General features: G+C 44.5%; 1 protein-coding gene and 1 long non-coding RNA gene across 8 annotated transcripts in view; one reads left to right on the top strand and one right to left on the bottom strand.

Moving 5' to 3' along the window:
- Window positions 1–26872, top strand: part of LOC125454335 (ATP-binding cassette sub-family B member 6-like) — a 221157-nt gene that overhangs the window by 68156 nt on the left and 126129 nt on the right. For all 7 annotated transcript variants that reach the window (XM_048534994.2, XM_048534995.2, XM_048534992.2 and 4 more), the window contains 4 exons: window positions 1448–1540; window positions 3302–3494; window positions 8493–8614; window positions 22287–22396. In XM_048534994.2, coding sequence (XP_048390951.1) covers window positions 1448–1540; window positions 3302–3494; window positions 8493–8614; window positions 22287–22396 — 518 coding nt within the window. The remainder of the gene's footprint in view (window positions 1–1447; window positions 1541–3301; window positions 3495–8492; window positions 8615–22286; window positions 22397–26872) is intronic.
- LOC125454339 (uncharacterized) lies at window positions 1541–24044 on the bottom strand. Its single transcript, XR_007247967.1, has 3 exons — window positions 23966–24044; window positions 6706–6816; window positions 1541–1679 (listed from the first exon to the last, which is right to left on the bottom strand). It is a non-coding gene; the product is annotated as an uncharacterized LOC125454339 (long non-coding RNA).

Raw genomic sequence — 26872 nt, 5'->3', positions numbered from 1 at the left:
TTACCCTTCTCTTTGAAAATATAGTTGTAAAATATGCTTACGATAATCCTATTCCTCAAGTTCTTTTTGTATGTTTTGCAAAACTCATAATTTTTAAAATCTTTCTTTACCGTTCTTTGTTTCTGCCCTGGCCTTTTCCATCCGCATTGTTCATTTTACTTTTGTATCGTTTTACCCCTCACTCCTTTGTTGATCATAGCTGTCTTATTTGATTGTTAAAGTTGCTATTTCTTGAGCCTGTTAAACTTAGTTGCTTTTGAATATCTTCTAACATGCTTTCTGTATTTTAACCTATAACGCATTTGACCACTCCTCTGCCCCATCTCCTTAAAGTTAGCCTTACTAAAATCTAGAATCTTAGTAACCATTGTTATGTCGAGATCCAGGGCGAGGGTCCCCAATTAGTCATGGTTCCAGATGGGATACTCCAGATATTAAGCTCCTGGATGATGAGACATTAACTGCCTCCCATCCTTTTGTAACTGCTGCTGCACTCCACCTCAACAAGATAAATCTTAAAAACTAATTCCTTCCCTTGTGGATGTTTTTCTCTGAAACCCAATATAAACTGCTTTAAAGAGGAACCATTCTAACCAATCTTTCTTGAGATAACGAAGAGGCGATTTTATCAATTACTAAACAGAAAAATAGTTAATAATGCAACACATGGGCTCAAAATAAGAAGTCAGTCCAAAAAGATAAAATTTTAAGCATAGATGTACAGATCTGTTGCTAACTTGCTCATAAAGGGGGGATAGTTGAATGGTGCAGCCTTTGCAATGGAAGGTACTGGTAGTGTTGATGTTGTTGGTTGAATAGTTGATTTCAAGAATCCTAGTTCTGCAGTTGGTTGAGATTCTGTTGTTCTGATTCCTTTCAACCATGACTGAATTTCAGTATTTGGGGTGAGAGTCCTTTTCATTATCCTGTTGTTCTCTGGCTAGCTATTTAGCTAAATTCTGGCAGTCTGAGTGAAAGTATCTCTTTATCTTGATTTGATTTGATTTATTGTCACGTACTTAATTACAGTAAAAGGCTTCGTTTTGCAAACAATACAGGCGGTTTGTAACAAATAAGAACATGCAGATCATTGTGTATTTTAAACAGTGAGGCACACAAGTTTATGACTGCAAGTTTATATCGCAGCTACCCTTCATGATCTGAAGTTGGGTCCCTGGAGCCAAAACATTAATTTGATTTCTCTCACAGATGCTGCCAGACCTGCTGAGCTTTTCACACAATTTCTGCTTTGTTTCTGATTTCAGCATCTGCAGTTCTTTTGGGTACTTTTTTGAAAGAACTATATCCTAGTCATGCATGTTGGAGAAAATTGAACACCTGTTTTTATTAGACTACAGAATGGACCTCTCTCAGATTTCAAATCTAATGCTGACATTGCTTTTGTCCAGGTAGTGCAATCTAATGTATTCTTTATTTTCTTGAACAGTGAATGAACTGAGTGGAGGAGCCCCCTGGAAGACGGTGGCAATGACTGTCGGTATTTATGTAATCCTCAAATTCCTGCAGGGAGGTGGTGCAGGTAAGAGATTCATGTGAAGTAGATGTCTGATGTTGTTGGTTGATTTCATATAGTTGGATAGTATTTATGTAATCCAGTTGAAGTCAGTTCAATCCCATCACAGCAGTTTGCACGTTTGAAGTCAGTTCAAAAAATAAATCTGAAAATTAAAAAGCTGCCATAGTAAATGCGATTACACAACTTTCAGTTTGTTGTAAAAATTTAAGTGATTGTTTAATGTCCTTCCCGAAAGAAATTCCATTCTTGTCACCTGTCTGGCCTCTGAGACTTTAGTTTCACAGAATCATAGAGTTATACAGCATGGAAATAGACCCTTCAGTCCAAGTTGTCCATGCTGACCAAATATCCTAAATTAATCTAGTTCCATTTGCCAGCATTTGGCCCATATCCCTCTAAACCCTTCGTGTTCAGGTACCCATCCAGATGCCTTTTAAATGTTTAGTTGCACCAGCCTCCCCCATTTCCTCTATCAGCACATTCCATACAAGCACCACCCTCTGTGTGAAAACATGCCCCCTTTAGTTGAAGGGAATCATTAGAAGTTCAATCTGGCTGCCTACAATTTTTCAGTCGTAGCTAAGGATGGAAACAAATGCAAGTATTACGAGTGGCATTCACCTCTTCACAATTAATATAAAAAAGCATTCATCCACATCACTCTATCTGTATTGACTAACAGATTAAACTGCCCCACATAATTGGTATGGCAGCAAACTGGTATCAGTCGGACTCCCAATGACGCAGACAGGGCAGGGCGATCCTTTCTGATTACCCAAGTGTTGAACTCAGTAGGGTAATTGAGCATTTGTAGGCAGACATGGAGCAGACATTAAGTTGACCCCTTTCTGATGACAGGCTTCCCTTTTTGAATGTGGTGTTTGATACCAATCTCACCCATTTGTATAACTGGTTTGAAAGGATACTAGTCATGTCTGAAATCAGCCATGGTTAAATGGTACTGGATATTATTTTGAGTAAGGGGGAACCATGATAGTGATCTCATCTAGAAATGGACTGTTGTGATGTACAATTCAGAGCTGTTAACTTTGCATTCTGGTCAAACAACTCTTACAGTGAAGCTAAGAAGATATGAAAGAACTGATTGTTTCCTCTCCTACCCGCCTTAATGAAGACTGTAATACTCCCACTCCCTTTCCTCTGACCTTGATGATCTGTTCCATTTTCTGATGAAAGATTTTTGTGAAGTTGGGGAATGAAGGGCAAAGCCTCTTGGAAGTTTTTAATAAAGATATTTCTATCTCTATACTCTCTTTCACTACCAAAGGATAACCCAAGTGCTTTATGGCCAATGAAGTTGATTTGAGGTGCATTCACCATTAGAATGTAGAAAACATATAGCAAGGCTCCTACTAACAATGTGAAATAACTGTGTGATCTGTCACATTGATATTAGTTGAAGAATAATAGCCCAGGGAGCAAGGAGAAACTTCAAGATAATGGGGCAGTTGCACTCTCAGTTTAGCACTTCATCCAGAGACAGCCCCTGTTGACAGTGGAGGACTGTTTCAGTGCTAACTGCAACAGTCAGCCTAAATTGTGTGCCAAGGTTTACATTTCTGACATCACACTAGCAGCTACACATCACATTATTCCACTGGCTATAAAGTAATTTGGAACGTTTTTTGATGGTAAAGAAATATATTGCTTTAATATATATAGCTTCCCAGTAATTTTGTTTTTTAAGGTAAAGGCAGTACCAAGTACAGAGTTTATAGGTCAGTATGATTTCTCTCTGTTCAGGCACTTCAGGTTTTGTAAGCAACATGCGCTCCTTCATATGGATCAGAGTCCAGCAGTACACTAACCGTCAGGTACAGACTGGACTCTTTGCTCACCTGCATTCCCTTTCACTTCGCTGGCACCTGGGGAGAAAGACTGGGGAAGTCCTACGTAGTGTGGACCGTGGCACCAGCAGCATCAACTCCTTGCTGAGGTACTTGTGATAATAAGAGCAGCAATTTTTTTCAAACACATTTGATGGATTTTGCTTGCTTGGTTCCATTTAAGTATCCCCCTGAGGATAATTTTCATCTGTACATAGAACATTACAGCACAGTACAGGCCCTTCGGCCCTCGATGTTGTGCCGACCTGTCATACCGATCTCAAGCCCATCTAACCTATGCTATTCCATGTACGTCCATATGCTTGTCCAATGACGCCTTAAATGTACCTAAAGTTGGCAAATCTACTACCGTTGCAGGCAAAGCGTTCCATTCCGTTACTACTCTCTGAGTAAAGAAACCACCTCTGACATCTGTCCTATATCTTTCACCCCTCAATTTAAAGCTATGCCCCCTCGTGCTCGCTGTCACCATCCTAGGAAAAAGGCTCTCCCTATCCACCCTATCTAACCCTCTGATTATTTTATATGTTTCAATTAAGTCACCTCTCAACCTTCTTCTCTCTAATGAAAACAGCCTCAAGTCCCTCAGCCTTTCCTCGTAAGACCTTCCCTCCATACCAGGCAACATCCTAGTAAATCTCCTCTGCACCCTTTCCAAAGCTTCCACATCCTTCTTATAATGCGGTGACCAGAACTGTACACAACACTCCAAGTGCAGCCGCACCAGAGTTTTGTACAGCTTCACCATAACCTCTTGGTTCCGGAACTCGATCCCTCTATTAATAAAAGCTAAAACACTGTATGCCTTCTTAACAGCCTGTCAACCTGGGTGGCAACTTTCAAGGATCTGTGTACGAGGACACAGAGATCTCGCTGCTCATCTACACTACCAAGAATCTTACCATTAGCCCAGTACTTAGCCTTCTGGTTACTCCTACCGAAGTGCACCACCTCCCACCTGTCTACATTAAATACCATTTGCCATCTCTCAGCCCAGATCTGCAGCTTATCTATGTCTCTTTGCAACCTACAGCATCCTTTGTCACTATCCACAACTCCACCGACCTTAGTGTCGTCTGCAAATTTACTAACCCATCCTTCTACGCCCTCATCCAGGTCATTTATAAAAATGACAAACAGCAGTGGACCCAACACCGACCCTTGTGGTACACCACTAGTAACTGGCCTCCAGGATGAACATTTCCCATCAACTACCACCCTCTGTCTTCTTTCAGCAAGCTAATTTCCGATCCAAACTGCTATATCTCCCACAATTCTATTCCTCTGCATCTTGTACAATAGCCTACTGTGGGGAACCTTATCGAACACCTTGCTGAAATCTATATACAACACATCAACCAGTTTACTCTCATCTACCTGTTTGGTCACCTTCTCAAAGAACTCAATAAGGTTTGTGAGGCACGACCTTCCCTTCACAAAACCGTGCTGACTATCCCTAATCAATTTATTCTTTTCTAGATGATTATAAATCCTATCCCTTATAACCTTATCCAATACTTTACCAACAACTGAGGTAAGGCTCACTGGTCTATAATTACCAGGGTTGTCTCTACTCCCCTTCTTGAACAAGGGAACCACATTTGCTATCCTCCAGTCGCCTGGCACTATTCCTGTAGACAATGACGAATTAAAGATCAATGCCAAAGGCTCAGCAATCTCCTCCCTGGCTTCCCAGGGGATCCTAGGATAAATCCCATCTGGCCCAGGGGACTTAACTGTCTTCACCCTCTGTAGGATTTCTAATACCTCTTCCTTGTGAACCTCAATCCCACCTAGTCTAGTAGCCTGTATCTCAGTATTCTCCTCGACAACATTGTTGTTTTCTAGAGTGAATACTGTTGAAAAATATTCATTTAGTGCTTCCCCTATCTCCTCTGACTCAACACACAACTTACCACTACTATCCGTGATTGGCACTAATCTTACTTTCGTCATTCTTTTATTCCTTAAATGCCCATAGAAAGCCTTAGGGTTTACCCTGATCCTATCCGCCAACAACTTCTCATGTCTCCTCCTGGTTCTTCTGAGCTCCCTCTTTAGGTCTATCCTGGCTACCTCGTAGCCCTCAAGCGCCCTAACTGATCCTTCACATCTCATCCTAACATAAGCCTTCTTCTTCCTCCTGACCAGAGATTCCACCTCCTTCGTAAACCACGGCTCCCGCACTCTACAGCTTCTTCCCTGCCTGACAGGTACATACTTATCTAGGACACATAGGAGCTTTTCCTTGAATAAGCTCCACATTTGTAATGTGCCCATCCCCTGCAGTTTCCTTCCCCATCCTGTGCTCCCTAAATCTTGCCTAATCTGATCGTAATTGCCTTTCCCCCAGCTATAACTCTTGCCCAGTGGTATACACCTGTTCCTTTCCATCACTAAAAGTAAACATAACAGAATTGTGATCAGTATCACCAAAGTGCTCACCTACTTCCAAATCTAACACCTGGCCGGGCTCATTACCCAGCACCAAGTCTAATGTGGCTTCGCCCCTTGTTGGCCTATCTACATGCTGTGTCAGGAAGCCCTCCTGCACACACTGGACAAAAACTGACCCATCGAGAGTACTCGAACTATAGTGTTCCCAGTCAATATTTGGAAAGTTGAAGTCCCCCATGACAACTGCCCTGTCTCTCTCACTCCTATCGAGAATCATCTTTGCTATCCTTTCCTCTACATCTCTGGAACTATTTGGAGGCCTGTAGAAAACTCCCAACAGGGTGACCTCTCCTTTCCTGTTTCTAACCTCAGCCCATACTACCTCAGTTGACGAGTCCCCACACATCCTTTCTGCAACTGTAATACTGTCCTTGACCAACAATGCCACACCTCCCCCCTTTTTACCATCTTCTCTGTTCTTACTGAAACATCTAAATCCCGGAACCTGCAACAACCATTCCTGTCCCTGTTCTATCCATGTCTCCGAAATGGCCATAACATCGAAGCCCCAGGTACTAACCCATGCTGCAGGTTCGCCCACCTTATTCCGGATGCTCGTGGCATTGAAGTAGCCACGCTTCAAACAAACTTGCTTGCGTCCCTGAAACTTTACTTCAGACCACCCTACTCTCATCCTTTTCTATACTCAGTACTTCTGTACTTCGATTATTACAATGACACTTCCTAAGTCTAGGATGACATTCCAGTGCTGTGAAGGAAAAAAATGCATCTTTTACAACTTCAGAATTCTCCATAGCATTTTCCAGTTGATGGCATACTTCATTGCAAAATAGGAATCACTTATGCACAGCAAGTTCCCATAAACAACAATGTGATACTGACCTGATAATCTGTTTTTAAGAATTGGCTGAGGGATAAATATTTGCCTGGGCTCTTGGAAGAATTCATCTGCTCTTAGATATTATGCCATGGGATCTTTCATGTACTCCTAAGCTGGAAGAGAGGGCCAAAAACAGAAGTTACTAGAAAAGCTCAGCAGGTCTGGCAGCATCTGAGAAGAAAAATCAGAGTTAACGGTTCGAGTTCAGTGACCTTTCCTCAGAACTCTAGATTGCTGGACCTGAAACGTTAACTCTGACTTTTCTTCACAAATCCTGAAGACACTGCTATAGGTCACCTTCCAGCCTATAAAACAACTTTCACCATTCTTTTTCTATATTACTCAATCAGCTTTGTATGCATGCTGCTGCCGTCCCTTTTATCCCATGGCTCCAACTTTCCTGGCAAGTATTTTGTATGGCATTACTTCAAACAGCTTTTGAAAGTCCATTAAGACCACGTCAACCATAGAATCTAAACAAGTTTTTCCCCCTCCACGGCTAATGCCACAAAAAATATATTAGCTAGTTAATAACTTCATTGCTGTTTCTGAGATCTTGTTTTGTAAAAATGAGTGCATTCCACCACTCAACAATCACAGCACAGTATAATCCATTACATGTGACCTACTTTGCAATATTTCTGGTGGGTGTTATGACGTATGTTAGATGCCTTTTAATATGAATAATTGAGAATTTGATTTGAGAAAGATTTAAGAATGAAAATGTACTCTCCATAAAAAGACACTGCAGGTTGTAGATAATAGTAGGGATGAAAACTAAGAATACTTAGCCTTCTGAGGTCTGAGTGCAGGAAGATTTTTAAAAATGTCAATAGTGTTTTAGATCTTATAAACAAATTGTAGAGTACAGTAACAAAGAGGGTAGTGATGATTTATAACAAGATGTTGGTTGTTGATGTCTTCATGCTCTATTATTGAAGAACAGCTTGAAATAATGGTAGGATTGGCATGCTTTGGACTGCAACATGAAATCGTGTCCATAATATCTGTATTCCAGCCCGAATGTGGATAGAATGAGGATTGTTACTGTGGAGTGGGAGAGTTTTATAAGGTCCAGACAATCCATAGTGTATGGCTTAGGGTATGCTGGTTGTAAGCATATCAGCCTGGAACCTAGAATTAAATTCTTGAGATTGGGAATCTCCAACTCCTCCAGACACTTGAATTCAAACACTGGTTAATCCATGGTTAGTTTTGTGTGCAGTTTCAGTGCCCCTGTTAAGGAATGTATATTCAAATCATTGAGTGTGTATAGCATAGATTCAACAGAATGATTTCACTGCAGCTTGGAAGACTACGTAAGGTTGCAAACACCACTTTAAATTTGGGGATCTTGATAGAGCAGTTGCACATGGTCTAATCACCAGCAATGCTTTCTCTTCCTACTCCTAAACCACTTCCAAATTGTGTTCCCCAAGAACCTATCCTTGTTCCTCTCCCATTTCTCATCTATATGCTGCGCTTCAGGTACATCATCTGAAAGCACAGAGATGTAGTTGATTTGTAAATGACCTATTAAGCCACTAAGTTATATTCAATAAGGTAGCTCGTCACCACCTTCTGGAGGGCAGTCTGGAATCTATAGCCAGAAATACCCTCATAACATGAAGGAACTTTTTTTAAAATTGTGATTATAAAAACAGCATAGGTTCAATAAAGTGCCTCCTCAAATTTTTAAAAGCTGTAAGAATAGTTTGCGTTTAAAAGCTTAAAGTTTATTGAATGCAATTGTCCTTCATTAAGTGATTAAAATAACTTTATTTTGCAGCTACATTGTTTTCAGCATCTTCCCGACGATTGCTGATATCATCATTGGCATTGTTTACTTCACCACGAACTTCAATGCCTGGTTTGGTCTCATTGTCTTTGTTTGTATGGCACTGTATCTAAGTAAGTGTCCTGACCAGTTAATAAATTCTTAGTTAAAAACTATCTAAATGGTTGTCGATGTAGTGCTGAACTGTAAGAAACAGGCTAAGTTAAATGTGACTATATGGCTAACGATGCCTTTCCAAGCTAATGCCATCTGCTGCAGCTCAAAACCTACAATTGTCAATCTAGCTCAGTAAGACAGGGCATCTGCTGTAAGAAATGTAACGTATTAGATTAGCACAGGAAAATCTTTCCTTCCACGTTTGGCATTGAAGCACTTCGGGCAAAAACAGATTCTTGTCCCTATGCGAGCCCAACATGTGTTGCACCCACCCTGGGATTGTTTGGCAGGACTGTGTAGATACTACAAGAAGATTGCTCTGCCTCTTTTAAAAGTTTGTAGATGATAATAGAGTTCTTGCCTCATTAAAGGTCATGTAATGATGATTTGATTTGTGTCTGAATGTTTGTCGACAGCATAATGAAGTCTCTTGGCTTTTAAAGTGGTCTCATCTTGCATCAGTCAGGCAGTCCCCAGAGCGGAAAAAAAATGCTTTCTGCTGATAATTAAATCCTGTGTTCTTGGTAGAGAGTCTGCTCAGATGAAGCGCAAAGCGTAACCTCGAGGGCTTTTCCATGTAATCGAACGTCACTCTCTTTGTTTGAAAGGTCGGCTGTTTGTCTTTAATGTCTGAGATGCAGGAAACATGAAAGGGAGCTATTTCACCTTTCTATTGACAAAAGAGCTGAAAGTAGAGAATGTGTCTTGTTCCTGACAGTAGGTAATTGAGGAGGTTGTGCCCGGCCACACTTTGCAGTGGTTGCAATGTCTGTTATCAAAGGACTAATTGTCAGAAGAAACATTTTGAAGGCAGTTAACTGACACTTTCCTACGTCGTTGATTGTAGCAAATGAGAACTCAGAGTGCATTAATCCTTTTCTCGTTGCTGCAAGAACTTAGAAATTGCTAAACATGAAAAGTTGAAGATCTGTGTATCTCTGCCTCCTGGTTCTCACAATACAGAGTAAGAGTGACTGTTGTTAGCAGTCAGCCAAAATCATGACAAAGAAATGCTGCCTTATGTGAAACACTTGGTGAGTTTCTAAAGATGACGCAGGTAACAGGGATATGTAGATAGTTTAAATGGGTGTGCAAAACTTTGGCACATGGAATATAATGCGAGAAAATGTGATGTTATGCACATTGGCAGGAAGAATAGAGGAGCTGATTATTATTTAAATGGAGAAAAATTGCAGAAGGTTCCAGTGCAAAGGAATTAGAGTCCTTGTGTACAAACCACAAAAAAAAATGATCAAAGTTCAGGAGGTAATGTGAAAGGCAAAAGAACAGTTGACCTTTATTTCAAAGTGAGTGGACGATAAAAATGGTGAACAGTTGCTAAACTAAACAAAGCACTAGTCAGACTGCACCCAGAATACTGTGAACAGTTTTGGTCCCCTTATGCTAACATTGAATTCAGTCCAGGGAAGGTTCACAAAGTTGATCTTGGGTATGGAAGGACTATTGAGGAGAGGTTGAGTTGGTCGGGCTTGTACTCTAGTTGAGAAGAATGAGAAGCTTATTGAAACGTACAAAATTTTTCGGGGATTTGATAGGGTAGATGTTTCCCCTTGTGGGAGAGTCTCGGATATGGACAGCTATATCATATGAACATCATCACCTATAACTTGCCCTCCAAACCACTCACCATCTTGATTTGGAAATATATCGCCATTTCTTCAATGTTACTCGGTGAAAATCCTGGAACTCCCTCCCTAATAGCACCTTGGGTGCATTTACAGCACATGGACTGAACAGTTCAAGAAGGCAGTTCATTACCACCTTTGACATTAACTAGGGACAGGCACTGAATGTTGGCCAGCCAGCAGCATCCACAACCTATGAGTGAATTAAAATAAACCTCAGCTTGAGATCAAATATGACCTTCCTAAAGTCAACAACACTGTTAACATGGTGAAAAGCCTCCAGTTGTTTGACGGTAGCATTATGGAATAGAATCTCGCACTGACCTGCATAAAGGAATATAATGTTTGATGACCAAAAGTGTAATGGGACCTTTTAAGACGCATCTGAAGGTAAGAGGAGTAGTATGTCTCAGGAAGAGAATGTCAGAGATCAAGGCCTGTCTGCCTGGCAACACAGACTCTAGTGATGGAACAATGGAAATCAGGGATGTGCAATATTGGAGGAGCTGTAATATGTTAGTGGGTTGTAGCATTGAAGGAGCTGTGATATATTGTTGGGTTGTAAGGTTGATGGAAATTAAAGACAGAGGAAAGGCCATAAAGGGAATTAAAAACAAGAACAGGAATTTTAAAATTTCTCTTGTTCAACAACACCCATGTGGGTCTGTGAGCATTTGGGTGTTGAGTGAAATTGTGCAATTTAGAGACATGCAGCAAAATTAAGGGTGATGTCCAAGGAGAACGTGGGGCCAGTGGCTAGGGAACTAAGTTTGAGACAAATTTGACCAACCAAACCTCCACTTCTGCAACATTGCCTTCACCTATGCCTCAGCTTCCCTGCAGTCAACCCTGTAGCTTTTGTTGCCTTTAGACATGACCACTCTGGAGCCAACATTATGTCCTGATTGAGCTTCAATTCATCCACACCTCTGCTGTTAAATCCGAATACAGGATGTTCATCTGATTGCCTCTTGATAATTTACATTGCACCCAAAATTTAAAGTCTTGTGCTCAAGTCTTTTTCATTGGCTAAGATCTTTTTATATTCCTGGTTGAGCAAGGATGTACTGGCAGTGGAGGCGGTGCAGAGGAGGTTCACTAAGTTGATTCTGGAGTTGAGATGGTTGGCTTGTGAAGAAAGATTGAGTAGACTCAGACTGTACTCACCTGGAATTTAGAATGACAATGGATCTTATAAAATTATGAAGAGCATAGATAAGATGGAGGAGGGAGGTTGTTTCCACTGTCAGGTGAAACTAGAAACAGGGGGAACATAGCCTCAAAGTAAGGAGGAGCAGATTTAGGACTGAGTTGATGTGGAACTTCCTCAGCCAAAGGGTTATGAATCTGTGGAATTCCCTGTCCAGTGAAGCAGCTGAGGTTACTTTGTTTTTAAAGCAAAGATAGATTTTTGAATAGTAGGCGAATCAAGGGTTATGGCGAATGGCTGGGTAAGTGGAGCTGAGTCTATGAAAAGATCATCCATGGTCTTATTGAATGACAGAGCAGGATCAATGAGCCTGAAGGCCTATTCCTGCTTCTTCTTATGTTCTACCATTGAAGTAATTTATTTTGTTTTTATTTCCCTCATGTTGTTTACCATGTTGAAGCTTGACAGTACTGAGTAAAGAAATACTTTCCACTTCCAGCTCTTGGTTTTAGAATTAAACACTCCCTGAATGGGTGCGAATATGTCATGTGCCTTATTCCTAATGTTAACCGACTATGACATTAATAGATTTTTAAAAAATGACCAAATGTGTATCCAATTAGGTTGTTAATTTAGCACCTTGAGTTTTAAGATAGTCTGGAGTGGTCTCAGAAACCAGGACCAAAGGAAGGTGATTGACTAAATATCCAAAGTTGCTACCTGTACACAAATGAAATTAACTTATTGAATGGTCATTACTTTTCTCATTATCTTGGACCTGATGCTGTTGGATTGGATTAATCCTATTGTGTTTGGCTACTAGAACTCACTGTTGCTAAGATTCTTACCACCCTCCCCAACGTCATAGGAACCGATTTTATTTACCATGGTTTGATACCTCTAGTTATTGCGACACCAGTTAATGGAGAACGATCTCTGTGACATGGAAGGCAGCTTGAAATCACTTTTCCACAAGTATGGCTAACTGAAGCTAGTCACCTGATCTTAAACGTTCTACAGTGGGGACTGTGGTTCACAGTTACAGCATCCACTTTTTTTTCTTCTACCCAGAAGCATTGTCACACACAACTGAGTGCTTTCTCACCATCAGAATCACTGTGACTTCATTTCTTATTTTTGTTTTAACCTAGTAACCACCACCAGTATGAACACCCTTGTGTCCAATTGAGTATTACACCATCTACAATCATGGAGTCATACAGCATGAAAACTGGCCCTTTGGTCCAACCCATCTATGCTGATCAGGTTTCCTAAACTGAACGAGTCCCATTTGCCTGTTTTTGGCCCATATTCCTCTAAACCTTTCCTATCCATCGACCAGTCAAAATCTGCTTTGTATAAGTGTAGTATTTGCTTCAGCTGCTTTGCCTGATGACCAATTAAGGAATTAATTTGTTTTTGCTTAATCTGCTCTTTTCTCCTTGTCTGATTTAACTTGAAATACTGCTCCAGGCCAACCTCTTACAGAGCTTAGCAATATCTCCCCTATTTGCCTTTCTTCTATAGTAAGATGCAACTTTTTTTTTAATCAGTATTTCCTCAACTTACATAAGATGTGTGGCACAGAAACAGGCCATTCTACTAAACCATGCTGGCATTTATGCTCCACTTGATCCTCCTCCCATCTTCCCTCATCTTGATCTACTGATTTAACCCGCTATTCCCTTCACTTCATATGCTTGTGTAACTTGCTCTGAAGTTTTGCTTCAACCACTCCCTGTGGTAGTGAATTTCTGATTTTTAATACTTTCTCAATGAAGAAGTTCATGTGGAATTCCCAATTGGATTTCTTGGTGACTATCTTATGTTGATGGCCTCTACTTGGCTCTTCCTACAAGAGGAAGCATTGTCTCTGCGCTCTTGGTCAAAACCTGTCATAATCTCAAATACATTAATTAGGTCACGATTTAGCCTTCTATTTTTAAGACTGAAGAGAATCAACAAAAAAAACTGTAAATGTTGGAAATCAGGAATAAAAGAAAAAAAATTGCTGAGGAAAACTCAGCAGGTCTGGCAGCATCTGTGGAGACAAAGCAGAATTCATGTTTTGGGTCCTCGTCAGGACTGATTTCAGCTAGGAAAAGCCTGGTGTACATATACTGAAGATCGGGAGCGGGTGGAATCCACCTTTACTTACTCTGGGCCCTAAAATCTGGAGAAAAACATCTCGGTCACCAAATCAGTGTAATCACAGGGCAGATGGGGTTTAATCCAGATAAATGCAAGGTGATGTATTTTGGAGGATCAAATTTAGGAGTGAATTGTACTCTAAATGGCAGAACCCTTAGGAAAATTAACATCCAGACAGATCTGGGTGTGCAGGTTCCTAAAAGTGGCTATGCAGATAGCCAAAGTGATTTCGAAGGCATATGGCATACTTGCCTTCGTTGGCCGGGGCATAGAGTTACAAAGAGTTGGCAAACCATGTGGCAGCTACATAAAACCCTTGTTGGGCTGCATTTGGACTATTGTGTACAGTTTTGGTACGCTCCTCCCAAGTCTTAGTGCATGCCCCAGCTCCACCAAACCAAACACCCAGCACCTTCAGGTAGTCTGTCCTGACGGTGAAGGGGATGAAGGAGCGGTCGTCCCAGTTCCCGAAGAACATGACCTCGCTCTTACCCCTGTTGACTTTGGCACCCGAGGCCAGTTCAAACTGGCCGCAGATGTCCAACAGCCTACTCACCGACCGACGATTGCAGAAGACGGCGACATCGTCCATGTACAGGGAGGTCTTGACCTGAAGGCCTCCGCTGCCTGGGATAGTCACGCCCTTCAGGCTCACGTCCTTCCTGATGGAGGCGGCGAAGGGCTCCACACAGCACACGAACAAGGCAGGAGAGAGCGGGCAGCCCTGCCTCACTCCAGATCTAACAGGAAAACTGTCTGATTCCCACCCGTTGATCGAGACTGCGCTAACGATGTTGGCGTAGAGCAGCCGGATCCAATTGCGGATGCCCCCCCCCCCGAACCCCAATTTGGAGAGGACGTCCCTCATGTAAGCATGAGAGACCCTGTCGAAGGCCTTCTCCTGGTCCAGGCTGACGAGGCAAATGTCCACCCGCCTGTCCTGTACGTAGGCGATCGTATCCCTGATGAGCGCGAGGCTCTCAGCGATCTTCCTGCCCGGCACACAGGTTTGGTCAGGGTGAATCACCGACTCCAGGACAGACCTGACCCGGTTGGCAATGACCTTGGCCAGGATTTTGTAGTCCACGTTCAATAGTGAAATGGGACGCCAATTCTTAATTTCTTCCCTCTCCCCCTTCCTCTTGTAAATGAGGGTGATGATGCCCTTCCTCATGGACTTGCACATTTCCCCTGCCCGAAGCGCACTATCGTACACCTCCAGCAGGTCCTGGCCGACCAGGCCCCACAGAGCGGAATACAGCTCGACTGGTAAGCCGTCGCTTCCGGGAGTCCTATTCCTCTGCAAGGACTTGAGGGCTCTGGCCAGCTCGTCCAGGGATATCGGCCGGTCCAGCCACTCCCTCGTGCCGTCGTCTAAGACCTCCGTGATAGACGACAGGAACGACTCGGAGGCCGTGCTGTCCGTGGGCTTCGTGTCGTACAATCTGGCATAGAAGGATCTGCTGATCCTCAAAACGTCGGGCCGAGACGACGTCACCGAGCCGTCGTCCTCCTTCAGCCGGCTAAGCACAGAGCTCTCTTTGTGCACCTTTTGAAAGAAGAAACGCGAGCACGTCTCGTCCTGCTCCACGGAGTGGACCCTGGACCGGAAGATTATCCGGGAGGCCTCCGCGGCGAAGAGCGAGGCTTGCTGGCCCCTCACCTCGCGGAGGTCCTCTGTGACATCGACCCCCATCAACTGCAGAAGGAGCAGGTTCTGCACCCTTTTCTGGAGTTGCGACAGCTTTCCCCACCTCTCTCTTGCCTTCTGAACACCCTTGAGAACAAAGAACCTCTTGATGTTCTCCTTCACTGTCTCCCACCAGTCGCCTGGAGACTCAGAGAGGGGTTTCACAGTTCTCCAACCGGCGTACTCCCTCTTAAGCTCCTCGACGTTTTCTGGGGTCAACAGAGTCGTGTTGAGCTTCCACGTCCCCTGGCCGGCCGGCTGGTCGTCCTGTAAGTGAGAGTCGGCCAACAGGAGGCAGTGGTCAGAGAAGAACACCGGCTCGACACCGGTGGACCTGACCGAGAATGTCCGTGACACAAACAGGAAGTCTTTCCTTGAGCGGATAGACCCGTCTGGCCGCGACCAGGTGTACCTCTGCTGCGCTCCGTCTGCAGGGGTGCTGAAGACGTCGAGCAGCTTGGCGTCCTTCACCGTGCCCATCAGGAATCTGGACGTGACGTCCAGTTGAATACCCCCACCCGCTGTCCCCACGCCGGATCTTCCATCTGCATCGATGATGCAGTTGAAGTCTCCGCCTAGGATGACCGGCCTGGACGTAGCCAGCAGGGGTGGAAGCCACTGCAGGACGGCCAACCGCTCACTCCGTACCGCTGGGGCGTACACGTTGATCAGCCTCAGGGGAGCATTCCTGTAGGTGATGTCAGCCACTAGGATGCGCCCCCCCCACCACCTCCTGAACTTGAGAGATGGTGAAGTTGCGCCCCCGCAGCAGAATAGCCAGGCCCGAGGAGCGACAGTCGTTACCCCCCGACCAGATTGAAGGCCCACAGGTCCAGGCGCCGGACCATTTCCCGTACCTGCCGAGGTGCGGTATCCCGCACTCCTGCAGAAACAGGAGGTCCGCCTTGATGGTGGTCAGGTAGGCCAACGTGGATACACATCTTGCGGTGGACTTGATGCTGCGCATATTAATGCTCGCAACTCGTACCCCCATTGTGGGCAGTGACCGCAGTACCCTCCCCAAGTCCAAGGTCCAGCCCCTCCATCTGTCCCTTCATGCCCATTGCCCGGGCGAACTGCTGGACGCTCTCCGGGCTCAGGAAACCGTCCGTGCTGCCTTCTGGGTGGCATCCCCCCGTCAGGGGTGCGGAGGCAGGAGGGTCTGGCTCTGGGTCAGGCTGGGGACGCGCTGTTTCCTCCTTCCCGCCTGGAAGTTCCGGTGGGCCCTCCAGGGCCCCAGTGGCACTTGACTGGATGTCGGAGGGAGCCTCAGGACGCCTCCCGTCACCTGGAAGTGGGGTGCTGCTTTCCTTCTCCCCCGAGATCTTTAACTTCTGCTTCGGGTGGGCCCTGTCCGAATCCCCCTCGTCAGAGGAGCTCTTATAGCCCCCCTGTAGCTGCCTCTTCCCGCCTGATGGTTGCGGTTCCTGGGCCTATCGACACACCTTCCTCCTCACTTTCCGGACCATCGTCCACTCCCCTGGGCCGCCTGTCGCCGCCTCCAGGTTGTCGGGGGTGAGGGGGAGCAGAGCCTGCAGGGGCGCTTTGCTGGCCTCGGGCCCATCCTGCGGGGCTGGGCCCTCCTGCACGATCTGGCCCTCCTGCACATTAGTGGGGTCCTTGCTGGGCCCCGGTGCCTTCCTCTCCTCCGGGGGAGCTGGCCCTGCATTGCCCCTGCCGGCGACCTGGGCGTAGGTGGTCCCCCGCCGCGGGCATGCCCTATAGAGGTGGCCCGCTTCCCCGCAAAGGTTGCAGCTTCTCTCTCGTGGGCAATCCTTTGCAAGGAGTCCCTCCTCCCTGCAGATGGTGGCTTTGCAGTCGGCCGCCACGTGACCTGACCTACCACAGGCATGGCAGACTTTAGGTTGCCCTGCATAGGTCAGGTAGCCCCTGCTCCCGCCGATCGCGAAGCTGGATGGTGGGTGTACAACATCCCCGTCCGTGCCCATCCTCAGCGTCACCTTGACCTGCCTCTTACTCGTCCAGATGCCAAAGGGGTCCACGATGTCAGTTAGGTCCTCTTCCACCTTCACATACCTTCCGAGGAAGGTCAGGACATCAACTGCTGGCACATGCGGGTTGTACATGTGTGCAGTCACCATACGGCTCCTCTGTGCTGGCATCACAAACAGCGGGACAGCGGTCAATACAGAGAGGGGGCCCTCACCTCCTTTCTCCTTAAACCTCCAGGAAGCGCTCGCAAAGCTTGGCACTCCTGAAGGTCACGTCGTAAAAACCTCCTCCGGGGAAATCCTGCAGGCAGTAAATGTCCGCAGCAGCGAACCCACAACAGTCCAACAGGACCCTCTTCACGAAGAAGGTGCGGTCCACAGGTGCACCTTCATCCACCTTCTTTACGGAAACACGGATGGTGTTCCGGACCCCTGACCTGGGGCACGAGCACTTGCCGCAGCCATCGTTGCAGGTTGGCTGCTCCCCTGAACCAGCGTTAGGCTGAAGCCAGCATTAAGATCCACTGGTCACAAGGGTGCACAGCCAACCCGACGTCCTCCTTGCACCTCCAAGACAGCACCCTCCTCCCCTCGGTCCACAAGAGAGTGGGTCTTTATTGTGTTCCAGATGTAAGCTACTTCACTGAGCTTGCCGGTTTGTTCCCAGATGTTTTGTCACCATTCTAGGTAACATCAACAGAGAGCCTCTGACAAAGCACTGGTGTTATGTCCCGCTTTCTATTTATCTGGTTAGGTTTCCTTGGGTTGGTGATGTCATTTCCTGCGTTGGTGATGTCATTTCCTGTTCTTTTTCTTAGGGGATGGTAGATTGATTTGGAGCCAATCTACCATCCCCTGAGAAAAAGAACAGGAAATGATATCACCAACCCAAGGAAACCTAACCGGATAAATAGAAAGCGGGACATAACACCAGCGCTTCGTCGGAGGCTCACTGATGATGTTACCTAGTATGGTGATGAAACGTCTGAAAATGAACCTTCCAGCTCAGCGAGCAAACTCACATCCAGAACCTCAACCTGAGCTACACATCTTCTCAAAACTTGCTATCTTGGTCAATGCCCCAGCAATCTCCTCTCTTGCTTCTCTCAGCAATCTGAAGAAGATGCCTTGAGTCCCTTGGGACTTATCCATCTTAATGCTCTTCAGGAGATGCAACACCCCTTCTTTCTTGATCTCAGCATGCCCTAGCATGTTAGTAGGCTCCAAACAAATCTCAGTATCCGCTATATCCTACTCCTAGGGTAAATACCAATGCAAAGTTAATACAATGTGGAGCTGGAGGAAGACAGGCCAGGCATCATCAGAGGAACCGGAACGTTGACATTTCCAGTTGGGACCCTTCTTCAGAAATGGGGGAGGGGGAAGGGGACTCAGAAATAAATAGATGGTGGGATATGAAGCACATGTGTGCATCCTCCAAGGTGGACTTCGAGATACACAACAATGCAAAATCACTGAGCAATGGCTGATAGTCAAATTGCACACACATGAGGATGGCCTCAGTCATGATCTTGGGTTCATGTTGCACTATAGGTGATCCCACCACAATGTATGTTCTCCCACATATGCACATGTAGACAAACACTCGTGCTCTCTCTCACTCACACACACACACACACACACACACACACACACACACACGCACGCACTTACACAGTGCCTATCTGTCACACACACTCGCACTCTCATGTACACCCGCTCTCACGTACGTACGCACTCACACTTGCAGTCCCAAGCATGCATGTGCGCACACACTCTCTTGCAAAGACACGCATGCATACGCAGACACACACATGAACTATTTCATCCAAGATGTTAATATATTTGCAGGCACATTCTGTTCTGCTCAGAAAAAACCTGATCCCAGTTTTAAACACAGACAGATTCTATGCAAGATCTCTCACCTAAAATGCATTGTCTGACCTGAGATGGCACCTCTCGTTCACATTGATAAAACCTTTAATTATCTTGAGACAATGTCTTGAAAGGAGCTGGATTTTGCATTTCAATCAGTAGTCTCCATCCTAACTGAGTAAAGATTCAACAAGAGATAGCCAGTTTTTGGCCTGTAATCTTTCTTCTCATAAATTCTGTGTCTTGTACTCTCTCTCTCACTGCACCCGAGGAAGGAGCTGAACTAGAAAAGCTTGTGTTTTCAAATAAACCTATTGGACTAAATCCTGGTGTCACTTGATTGTTGACGTTGTCCACCCCAGTCCATCACTGGCATCTCTATATCATGGCTATAAAACTGAAGCATAACCTCCTAAGTTTATATTTAATTAGTCTTTCAATAAACAAAGATTCTTTTCTTAATTTTTTCTTAAAACCAGCATGTTCTTATGTGTCGTGACACATACTTGGAGCAGGTGGGACTTGAACACAATCTTCTGGCCCAGAAGTAGGGACACTACCACTGCAGTGCCAGATTCCTTTAAACATACCTTTCTGAATGCACAACTAATCTCACAGATGTCAGCCACAAAGATTCGACTAGCTTTTCTAAGTACCTGTTTGTACTTGCACACTAACATTTCACAATTCGTGCACCAGGGCACTCCTCTTGCTCTTTGGAGCTCTGCACTCATTCACCAATTAGATAACATGCATTTTTAGTGTCACTGCCAAAAAGTATAATTTTCCACTTCTCCACATTGTGTTTCATAATTTGCTCAATCTTTGACCGTTCAGTTAAGTAATCTTTGTAAACTTCTGATATCCTCCTCACAATTTGAGGAGCCAAATGGCTGACTCATACACCTAATTCTCGTGTCTGTGTGGTTCAGCGCAGTGTGGTGATGCTCTGAATCTCAGAGGTACTCGAACCACAGGTAGGCAAATGAGGCTCCTAATACTAGCCAGACAGGTACAGGGGATGACGGGCTGATGCTGTAATTCCTGGCAATTCCAGCAGAGTGGTCAATCTGGTAGGAGGCTTCTTTGCTCTTTGTACAGTCTAGTGCATGACTCTTAGCCATTTGTTTATCATGCATTCCTCTTCAATGTTGTTTAGATGAGCAAATGTTATAAAAACTAACATTTCCATGATCTGGCTTCAAAACCAGAGTATTGCTGGATACAACTCTCCATTTTCTGATTGAGTTATGTTATTAGGATAAAACGGAGCTCTAGTGATAGTGGCATACTCATAGAATATCCAATTGCACTACTTCCTGGCAATAGAGTTATAAATTCTGCTTCCCAAATGTTTAACTTTATGATGAACACGAGGATAGGGGTGATGGAAGTCATTTTTGGCCGATTTGCCTGTTCTGCTCTTTAGTGGCTACATTCTACCCCACTCTTATCTTAGCACCCTATAATTCTTTTTCATTCAAATACTTGTACATTTTCTTTGAAAAAGTTACAAATTAATCCATGTCCATCACTCCTTCGGGCTAATTCCAGACTGCGGTAGCTTGTTATGGGATGATTTTGTATGCCATCTCTCGCACTTGTACCAATGACCTTGAACTTATGTTCTGTGATTACAAATCTCCTACCACTGAAAGCCACTTATCTTTATGACTCTATCAATATACTTGTGATTCTCATAAATCTCCCTTTAACCTTCTCTGCTCCAGGGATAACAATTTCACTTTCTTCAGTCACTCCATGTAATAAGTTTGAGATTCCTGGTACATTCCTGTAAAAGTGTTCTTTCTTTCTCCAAAGTTTTGACATCCTTCCTAAGCTGGTATGCAGAACTGAACACAATAATTCTCTTGGGAACATGAGCAAACAAACCCAAGGTCATGACCATTTAGAAGGATAGGGAAGCAGAGACATGGAACATGACTACTTGCAAGTTCCCCTCACAGAGCCACAGACCTTGAACATATATCACCTTCTTTTGCTAATAATCTGACCCCTCAACCAAAGAGGTATTTCCTTCCCCACCCCAATCTGCCTTTTGTAGGGACCACTCTCTCCACGACTCCCTTGTCGCTCCACGATCCCCGCTAACCCCACCACTGTAGGAAGTGCAACATCTGCCTCAACACCTCCCCCCTCACCTCCATTCAAGGCAAAAAATAAACCTTTGACATTAGACCTGGGGTCACCTGCACATCCGTCAACTTGGTCTACTGCATCCATTGCACCCGATGCGGTCTCCTCTACATCGGTGAGACCAAGTGGAGACTTTGGAGACTATTTTGTAGAACCTCTGCACTCTGTACTCAACAGACAACAACACCTTCTGCTTGCAAAACATTTCAACTCCCCATCCCACTCTCTGGGTGACATGTCCACCCTGGGCCTCCTCATGTCTCACAATGATGCCACCAGGAAACAGCACCTCCTATTCCGCCTCGGGAACCTACAGCCCAATGGCCTAAATGTGGATTTTACCAGTTTCAAAATCTCCCATGACCAACCTTCCCTCTCATCCCTGCCTCCTTGACCTGACACAATCTGTCCATCTTCTCTCCACCTTTCCGCCCCACCCATCCCACTGACTAATCCCCACCTCTCCCTACTTGCATCCACCTATCGCCATCCCACCTACCTCCCCCAGCCCCTCTCCTCCTCTCTATTTATTTCTGACTTCCTCTCCCCCCTCCCCATTTCTGAAGAAGGGTCCTGAACCGAAACATCAACTTTCCTGTTCCGCTGATACTGCCCGACCTGCTGTGTCCTTCCAGCTTCACACTTTGTTATCTCTGACTCCAGCATCTGCAGTTCTTGCTTTCTCACCTTCTTTTGCTGTTGCTTTGTGAAAATCTTGGAAATCCCTCCCAAACCGTACTGTGCATTCACCTTCATGGAGACTGCTGCTGGCCCAGCCTGGAAAGCCCTTATTTCAAAAAGCAATTAGTTGTACTTTGTCAGGAGTGTAACAGTATACCATATGAATTTGCTGACGGTTTGGTCCCTTGCTGGGGTGTTTGTACTCAAAGTAACTAACTCGATGAGCTATACTGCTCGCGTTCATTTTTAAATGGAAGCTCTTGCTGTTGCTAGCATAAGATATATCATGGTTTTATGCTAACTGGTGCTATTTCCTTTGGCCTGCAGCCATCACTATTGTGATAACTGAATGGAGAACTAAGTACAGGAGAGAAATGAACGCCAGGGACAATGAAGCAAAGTCTAAGGCTGTCGATTCTTTGCTCAACTTCGAGACGGTAATGTTCATTTGATGAGGCTATTACTCCTCTGTCATTGGGCAGCTGTTAGAGGGAATGGGAGATGCTGAACGATGATTATGGGGAGAAAGAAGGGGTGTGGGGAGAGGTGAGTGGAATGTGTGATGTGGGGTGAAAGCGAGTGTTGTGCTAAGCAGTTAATAAGACAAGGGAGCATGGGGAAAGGCAGCAGATTATTTTGCCAGTTATGGCTAATTCACTCCTCTCACTGGAGTTACACGAAGAGAAGGAAGAACTTGTAATCCTGCTGATTTTTGATTTCAGCATGTCCCACAGTGCTTTAGTGACAAAGTAATATATTTGAAGTTTGACTACTATGATGTGGAAAACATAATAACTTTGCACAGTGCAAGTTTCCACTAACAGCTGTTCGACAAATCACCAGATAATCTGTTTTCAGCAATGAAAGAGGATAAGTATTGGCCAGGACACTGGGTGAACTCAGCTGCTTTTGTTCGAAATAAAGCCATGAGATCTGTGGCTCCCATCTGAAAGGTTTCTTCTGAAAAGCAGCAAATCCAACAGTGCAACATTCCCTCAGTACTGAACTGAAATTTCAGCTTGGATTTGTGCTTGGGTTCGTGTTACCACTGCAGAGACTTATATTCAGAGACAAGGGATAAAGCTGTCCCCAGAATTGAGATAGCAGTATGTATGACACCGAAGGAACATTCAATGGAGTAGTGGTCAGTTGGAAGAGGGAAGATGTAGGCGTGGGTACATATGAGGTTACACTTGAAGCAGGCACTATTGCAAGGATATCGGGCTCTGACGTGAACCACTTAACTTCCACATTTAGCTGATCAGCATTTTAGGACAGCCAGGAATTCATGTCTGCGTGACACTGCAATTATCTCAAGTTTTGACCCTGCACCCTTGCTCGACCACCTGGAGTGTGGGCTTTTTCGTTTGTCTGAAACAGGGTCATCAAGCCAAAGGCACAGCAGGATTGATGGGGCTGTGAAAATGATAAGCTGGGAAGTGTTTACATACTAAACCAAAACCACTACTTCATTTACCAAGTAAAAGGCTTTTACTGAAAGAGTTGTTCTGAGAGTGTGCTTTCACTACTTTCCAGTCAATCTTCACAACAACATAGAAACAACTAATGCAGCGCTACCATGGACCTTTTGAGGGTTGAGGAGGACCAGCAGAAATAGCAAATACTTTATCTCCAGCCACCTGTGGTTCCACAGAAGGGATAAACACAAAGTTCTAGCTCGTAGAAGGTGATGCCCTCCATTAAAAACTGAAACAACTGCGGTTGCTGTAAATCAGGAACAAAAACAAAGTTGTTGGAAAAGCTTAGCAGGTCTGGCAGCACCTGTGAAGGAGAAAACAGAGTTAACATTTCGATTCCGGGGACCCTTCCTCCAGGTTCTGAGGAAGGGTCACCGGACCTGAGACGTTAACTCTGTTTTTTCCTTCACAGATGCTGCGTGGCGTGATGACCTCCATACTAATTACATAACAACGGATCCGCTTTCTCGATGTGGCTGAGTAACAGTACCTCAACAGGCTTAGGCTTTCTTGGCAGGCAATGCTTACCTGTCACATGGATTAAGACATCTGACCTCACAGATTGGATGACCCTCGTAAGGAACCACATTTTTCCATTTTGGAATTATAGACCGAAAGGAAGTTGAAGTGTTACGTAGCTGAAATACAGGAAACTTTTGCAACCGGGAGTAATCAATTGGTATACATTTTTAGCTGTGCAAGACATTGTTGCTTTTTGAAACAGTGAGGGGGATCGTTTGAGGTAAAATGACGCCAACAATCTGATGTAAGGAAATCCTGTCTAACAATAGCTCTCTGGTTGAGTTGAAGTTTGTTACAAAGCTGAAAGTGCAAGAGACATCCAGAGCCCCTTGCTCTCCCTCACTCAATGTACAAATTGACTGATACAAACCATCTGCATATAATACAACGAATTAAAACTCTAGTCCCATTATAAACTCAGTTGGACACACACACGCACACACACACAAACAAATGGAAAATGGATTATTAGAAGTAGAAGAGACTAAGAAATCAGTTCAGTAATCTTTTTCTCATCCTGCCAACATTGAGATGATTCTTCTTTGGCTGGCCAGGACCTTGGTGTTCAGTTATCTTTCTCTGGAAACTTACACTGGTTTGAAACAAGTACAGAGTAACTGATTCACTTGGAAGAAGTCTCTGATTTATCAATTCATATTTCACAGGAACTGTTGAGGGTAAGGTAAATTTTATTAAACTTAGCATTTTTTTACCAGCAGAGAACACGCACCTTCTGTTGGGGAGAACAGCACCACCTGCCTTTCTCTTTCTGTGTGTGTGCCTCTGTGATCGTTTACAGTTCCTGCCTGTTCAGTTAGCTGAAAACCAACCAACTTGCCTTGTAAGCAATTCCCTGTAAACAGTTACTGATCTTCTCTACATTGTAGAAACCCACAACCACAGGAACAGTTCACAAAAGGTACCAAGTTAATTCATTGCTATGAATTATGTTGCCATTCCTAGGAAGTCCCTGTTTTTAAAAGCAGTTCTTTCTTCTTGCAGTCTATAGCTTTTAAAGGCAAAGTGCTTGTAAGATATCCTTTACTCTGTTGTTTGTTACAATTAAATGTGTTACAGTGCAGTTATTTTCTTTTTAATAATGAAAGATGGTGTGAATTAGTTTTGTCCTGAGTAGCAGCCAGGCAGGCAAATTGCTCATATTGGTTTAATTGGGATCGCGTTCATTTATGGTGCACTGTTCCCCATTAAGTATTCACAGCCTGTATTTTCAGTAACAATCAAGGCCATAGAATTTCCATCTTCTCCAACTGCTTCTAGGAACATATTAGTGCCATCTGCAGGATTTTGCAATCTGCAGCACATATTTGTTTTTACCTAGATGACTGATAACCATGCTTGCTGGGGACAGCATTTTTATCAATTTGCAAAATCAGCCAGCCATTTGGAATGAGAGCCATTTAGATTTCTGAAAAGGCTGGATCCTCACAAGTCCACAGAACTTTAGATCACTCACACTGGTCATCAAGGACCTTCTAAAACTGTGATATGAAGAGCCCAGGAATAGTATGCCCCTGTTAGGGCGAAGGGAAAAGCTGACAGGTTTAGGGATCCATGGCTGATGAGGGAAGTTGAGGCTCTGGTCAGGAAAATGAAGAAGGCATACATTGGGTTTAAGCTATCGGGCTCAAGTGAACCCTGAGATGACTGTAAAAAGTGTTAGGAGCACACTTGAGGGAAATCAGAAGAGCAAAATGAGGGTATGAGATAGATTTTGGTAGATAAGGCTAAAGATAATCCCAAGAGTCTCTATAGCTATATTAAGAGCAAAAGGGTGGCTTGGGTGAGAATAAGTCCCCTTAAGAATCAGCATGGCCATCTGTGTGTAGAACCACAGGAGGTGGGAGGGACTTTTAAAGAATTCTTCCCCTCATTGTTTACTGAGGAGAGAGTCATGAATGCTAAAGAAGTAAGGGAGACAGGTGGGGTGTGTTTTGGACTGCATACATATTACCAGAGAGGAGGTGTTTACAGGCTTAGAACACATTTAGACCATAAGACATAGGAGTGGAAGTAAGGCCATTCGGCCCATCAAGTCCACTCCGCCATTTAAATCATGGCTGATGGGCATTTCAACTCCATTTCTCTGCACTCTCCCCGTAGCCCTTGATTCCTTGTGAGATCAAGAATTTGTCGATCTCTACCTTGAAGGCATCCAACGTCCTGAGATGGATAAATCCCTGGGCTTGATCAAGTCCACCCTCGGATGTTGTGGGAGGCTAGGGAAGGAATTGCAGAGACCCTTGCAGAGAGTTTTGCTTCATCTTATCCACTGGTGAAGTTCTGCAAGACTAGAGGGTGCTAATGTTGTTCCATTCTTTAAGAAAGGAAGCAAAGTCAAGTCAGGGAACTTTGGCAAATGAGCCTGACATTGGTAATAGGTAAGTTATTGAAGAGGATATTAGGGGACAGGATCAACCAACATTTGGATAGTCAAGGTTTGATTAGGGATAGTCAGCATGGATTTATGCGCAAGAAGTCATGTCTGACCAATCTTTTAGTTTTTTGAAGAGGCAAGCAAGAGGATGGATGAGGGTAAAGCAGAGGATGTTGTCTATATGGACTTTAGTAAAGCCTTTGACAAGTTCCCACATGGGAGGTGAGCCATGAAGGCTCGGCTGCATGGGGTTCAGGGAGAGCTAGCTAATTGGATTCAAAATTGGTTCGATGGCAGGAAGCAGAGGATGATGGTTGAAGATTGTCACAGACTTCTGGTCTGAGAAACTAGTGGTGTGCCACAGGGGTCGGTACTGGGACTTTTGTTATTTGTTATTTACATAAATGATCTAGATGTGAATGTACAAGGCATGCTTAGTAAGTTTGTGGATGATACAAAATTAGGAGGTATCGTTGATAATGAGGAAGGTTATCAAAAATTACGGAGGGATCTTGATC

This window comes from Stegostoma tigrinum, chromosome 7, assembly GCF_030684315.1.
Source record: "Stegostoma tigrinum isolate sSteTig4 chromosome 7, sSteTig4.hap1, whole genome shotgun sequence".
Lineage (NCBI taxonomy): Eukaryota > Metazoa > Chordata > Chondrichthyes > Orectolobiformes > Stegostomatidae > Stegostoma > Stegostoma tigrinum.
Note: the sequence above shows the minus strand (reverse complement) of the source record. Positions and strands in the feature narration are given on the sequence as shown.